General features: G+C 41.9%; 1 protein-coding gene across 2 annotated transcripts in view; it reads left to right on the top strand.

Annotated features, from left to right (window-relative positions):
* The window catches only part of LOC137975905 (Golgi-associated plant pathogenesis-related protein 1-like), a 23,735-nt gene that overhangs the window by 8,558 nt on the left and 10,177 nt on the right, over positions 1-5,000 (top strand). For both annotated transcript variants that reach the window (XM_068823114.1, XM_068823115.1), the window contains 2 exons: positions 1-144; positions 254-373. The exon at positions 1-144 is cut by the window's left edge and continues 46 nt beyond it. In XM_068823114.1, the coding sequence (XP_068679215.1) occupies positions 1-144; positions 254-373 (264 nt within the window). The remainder of the gene's footprint in view (positions 145-253; positions 374-5,000) is intronic.

Raw genomic sequence — 5,000 nt, 5'->3', positions numbered from 1 at the left:
TGCCGATCGTTGGTCCATTTTTAATGATCGTTATGATCTTTCACGGTAGCTGTTTTGCAGCCCACACTGGACGGAAATTTCCTGTGCCGTATTTTTCTGACGAGGCTGCTTTGAACAGGGAATTCCAAGCAGATAAAAGAGATGGTAAGTAAATACATGGCATTAAAGAGTAGTTGACTGATATAAAATTCACTTTTGTCTCTTGAAAATAACAATTTAGTTTATGATCGAGTTTTTCGTTTTTTTTTTGTAGCGTGTGAAGACAAGATAGAGTTTTGTCCTATCTATAAAGCAAATGGATATTGCAATTCCTCGCACCAATACTACAATTATATGTACACAAATTGCCACGCCAGCTGTGAACACTGCCAAGGTATGTGCAAGAACATGCAAGGACACTTACAATCTTTGCCTCATTACACAACGATATCGTGTTGAAACGTACTGAATATCAGTCAGGATATCAGAATAACTAGGGAGCTTTAGCAACGACGACTGGAACGGTAACGAGAACGTCGTGTAAAAACATAAATTCACGTTATTGGGATCACTTCGCGACTATTCCGAGCCTTTAATATGACAAAGGTGTTTCAGTCCCTCAGGAATGAAACCGTTACGAGCGGCGGTTAATTTAGGGAAGAAAAATGAAAATTTATCTCCAGGTGCTGACGTTCTCCATAACACCTCAAACTTGGTAATTTCACGTTGTTCCTTTTCTGACGACGGCAAAGAAATGGACAAAAATGAAAAACGCACGTGCAGGGCGTGCAAAGCTATTGTTTTTTCCCACCGAATATGCAAATTTGTGACGTTCTCCTTGCCGTCGCCGTTGTCGTTGCTAAGGTGGCCTCATGGTTAGAGTGATCGACTCTGGATCGACATTTTCCCCACCAGAGAGCACTTAATACTTTAAAATTTCGGAAAATTTTGCCTAGTTTTGTTTAAGAAACCTCACCAGAGTATTCACCAGGGCCCGGTTCCTGGAAAGCCGATTAACGCTAATCTAAGATTAAAAATTAACCAAGCTGTTTATTTCTCTACTCCCAAATGCTGTTCAACGCAGATTTTTGGCAGAACTTTACACGAAAAGGAAAGGAACTTTATTTAAGTGTCTAGTCGTTCTAGCGCTGGAGCGCTAATTGGGGACACTGTAAATTGAAATGAACAATGAAAGTAAATCAAGTCAAATGTTGGTTTTTGAGGAGAGGGGAAACCGGAGTACCCGGAGGAAACCTCTCGGTGCAGAGTAGAGAACCAACAAACTCAACCCACATATGACGCCGAGTCCGGGAATCGAACCCGGGCCACATTGGTGGGAGGCGAGTGCTCTCACCACTGCGCTATCCCTGCACCCACGTCAATCTTGAAAAACAAAAATAAGCAAAAGAAACTTTCACCAAAAAGTTGAAAACGTGAAACAAAAGTTTACGCTAATCCTGGATTAAGTTAATCGGCTTTCGAGGAACCGGGCCCTGAGTATCAACAACAGCACCATTCACACCCTGCTTGGCAAATTTTCGCTTTTTGCACAACAACTTCGGATCCGGATCAATAACAAAACTGTCTAACTTTCCCTTGAATGATGTATTCTTCGACTCTTAAAAAGGCAATAGCAACAAAAAGAAATACAAGAGCTCTTTTTAATTCTTCAAACAGATGACTTTATTTTACACAATTATGACAAGCCGGATCGAACATTCTGTACAATTTGAGCTTTAAGCAGAATCGTTCCAACATCATCATGTTTTAATACCGATGACCTTCTGGCACTTAAAGAAGAACCAGGAATGTAATTTTCCACACGTCGATCGTTCATTTTTCCCTTCCCTCCTCAAAAATACTGCGTGTTTATCCTACTGAACGCCTCGATATCATGTTTGGCGGCCAACTCGAACCAGGTTGCCTGCCATTTATGAATTCGGTGTTTTACTGATTGTGATGGGGATCAGTATTCAAATGTTTGCCGAAAACTTGCCTTGTCTCTATGTTCAGTGCCGGCAGCACGAATCCGACGGTGGATATGCTGTTCGTGATTCCTTACAATGTACTCCCAAAAAGTTATTTCTTCGTTTTTCAGAAATGATGATAATACATTTATTCTGATCGTTGCAGCCGTTAATCGAGGAATTTCCGATTTCGGTACTCTTGGAAGCCATTCCAAGACCAGATGGTTGAATAAAGATTCCGTTTCCTCTTGATAACATGTCGCGGAAGAACAAGTTATACGTAAATAATGTTAGAAACTCAAATGCTAACAACTTGATAGCTTATTTTCCAATGGAAAACAGAATTATATATCGCATTTCATGTCCGATGGAAACAGATTACTTTACACAGTGATAGAATTCAGAGTTTCGGAGGCTCTGAAAATGGCGACTGAAGTAATGTGGGCGAGCAATGTAAAGTGGGTGAGTAGGGTTCTTTAAAGACGAACGCCACCGTGCGTGCATTTATACAGCATGCAGTTTGAACGAATGGTGCCATTTCCAGGACCTTTCTCTTAATTTTAGCGCGGTTTACTGGATAGAATGCAGGGTAAAACGTCATTCTCATCCGGTTGGTTTTTCAACAAATTCGGAGAGTCACTTACCTTTATGCCACGATCATTCCCATGATCCGGAATTTTTGGCTAAATAGTGAACACATATTGTGGTGTCGCTTATTTTAGACATCTGTGGCTTGTTTGAGATGGTATTCGATTCTTTGTGAGTTGTTGTATATATTTTTGAGGTGGTTGTAGATGGTTCTTTTCTTTATGTTTTGAGGTGATTATAGGTGGTTGTAGATGTTTGTAGGTGGGAGGCGCGGAGGCCTCATGGTTAGTGCGCTCGACTCCAGATCGAGTGGTCAGGGCCCGGGTCCTGGCCGGGGACATTGTGTTGTGTTCTTGGGCAAGACACCTTACTCTCACGGTGCCTCTCTCCACCCAGGTGTATAAATGGGTACCGGGGAATTTAATGCTGGGGGTAACCCTGCGATGGACTAGCATCTGATCCAGGGGGGAGTAGAAATACTCCCAGTCGCTTCATGCTACAGAAACCGGAGATAAGTGCCGGCCTGCTTGGAATTCTTGGCTCGTGGGAGTTAAGTAAGTAGGTGGTTTTAGGTAGTTTTAGGTCGTTGCATGTTTTAGGAACTCGCCCGTAGACAAGGCGAAGGGTAAATACTACACAAATACCATTAAGTAATTTGTTTATTGATGCTCTGACAGGGTAAATTCCGACAAGCGACATGGTCCAAAAAGTAGCGACATCACACAAAATGAAATTCCGACAAAAGACATCCTTTCCCAGCAAAATTTCGACAGTTACGTCAAGGCCGAGAATGAACCGATTAAACCCCGACACGAGTGATTTTAAAATTCAGACAAGCGACTCGGGACCCCCCACCCTTCCACCTGTCAGGGCCTCTTTATTCTATGCGATTTTATTCTATTAGTATTTAAGTATCACATAATACGAATTGATGTCACCCAGCTGGTAACTACCGGGTATTGACTGCTTTTTCAGCCTTTATTGCCCCTAAATGAAATGATATGTGGTATCTGGTAAAGACTCCCGGAACTGACTTTTTTACATTCTTATATTAGCGTTACAGTAACATTATCTCATCATTATTAACTTCTTACTAACCGAGCGCGAGGGCCGTACTGGGGAATATTGGCCCGAGGTCGTGGCAGTACGGACCGAGCGCAGCGAGTTCCGTACAAAAACGACCGAGGGCCAATATTCCCCAGTACGGCTCGAGCTAGCTCGGTTAGTAAGTAGTTTATTATATGGTTTTTTAATTACCTTTTGCTTTGTTTTTGCAAGCCCGTAATCGGCCCGTGGGCATTACGGGAGAATAATGCCCTACAATTCAGTCACAATTAGCCTATCAGAGCGCGCGTTATATCGGCTACAAACACAAGCCATATAATAATCATATTTATTCATCGGTGTAGTTTTTATAATTTTGGGCTTTCGGGCCGATTGCGTATTTTTGTTCGGGCAAGAAAATCATCCCCCGCCCCCCTCCCCAAGTTCGAAGGTGCCCGTACGCCTATGTAAGGCCTCCTTGGTTATATATGGTTTATTCTTATATATGGTTTTATTCGCCTCAGGCTCAGTAAATATTGGGGAATATTTACCTCGACTACGTCTCGGTAAATATTCACCAATATTCACTTCGCCTCCGGCGAATAATTGTTAATTATTATTCAACACTTGTGACAATGTCCAAATATGATCATAGCGCGGTCAATATTCGTCGTGCGTACTCAACAGATATCCTGCGATATGCGTAATTTTGTGTGTCGTGCAGTTTTTCGAGCTTTTTTCCCAATAAACGTAGAAAATTGTGCTTTGTCATCAATGTGTTGAATAATAAAACAATTATCCTGCTCAATCTTGCGGAATATCGCCTGATTTTAGCCAACTCGGCCTACGGCCTCGTCGGCTAAGTATCAGGCGATATTCCGCGCGATTTCGAAGGATAATTGTTAATTATCATACATTGGTGTCACCAGCTCGATTTTGATTGGCTATAAGCACGCAGCTAATTCTTGCTTGCTCTGTTTCTCTTACGTCATACCTACAAACAATAGATTTAATATATGTAGAATTGACGTCATACCTACAGACAATAGTTTTATGCATGCAGAAGTGACGTCACCTGACACACTAACCAGCAGTTTGATCAGTTTTGTCATGGCGGAGCTCAGCTCAGGAATATGCATAATAAAACAATTATTGAATTCGGTTTTCGCATGTTAGCGATAATTATCAAGGCCTCAGTTTGTGTTATCCGCCTCAGCCTTCGGCTTCAGCAGATAACACAAACTTTGGCCTTGATAATTATCGCTAACATGCTCAAGCTCATCCAATAATTGTTAAATATATGAACGTGCGTATAATAATTTACGGTCCGAATCAGTGTGGTAGTATTGGATGTGTTTGCTTGCACTGAATGACACTGTACATTTATAACAGAGAGGAGTGCCGCGCATTGAGGTCAACTCT

This window comes from Montipora foliosa, chromosome 11 (assembly GCF_036669935.1).
Source record: "Montipora foliosa isolate CH-2021 chromosome 11, ASM3666993v2, whole genome shotgun sequence".
NCBI classification, from domain to species: domain Eukaryota; kingdom Metazoa; phylum Cnidaria; class Anthozoa; order Scleractinia; family Acroporidae; genus Montipora; species Montipora foliosa.
This window is presented reverse-complemented; position numbering and strand designations above follow the sequence as displayed.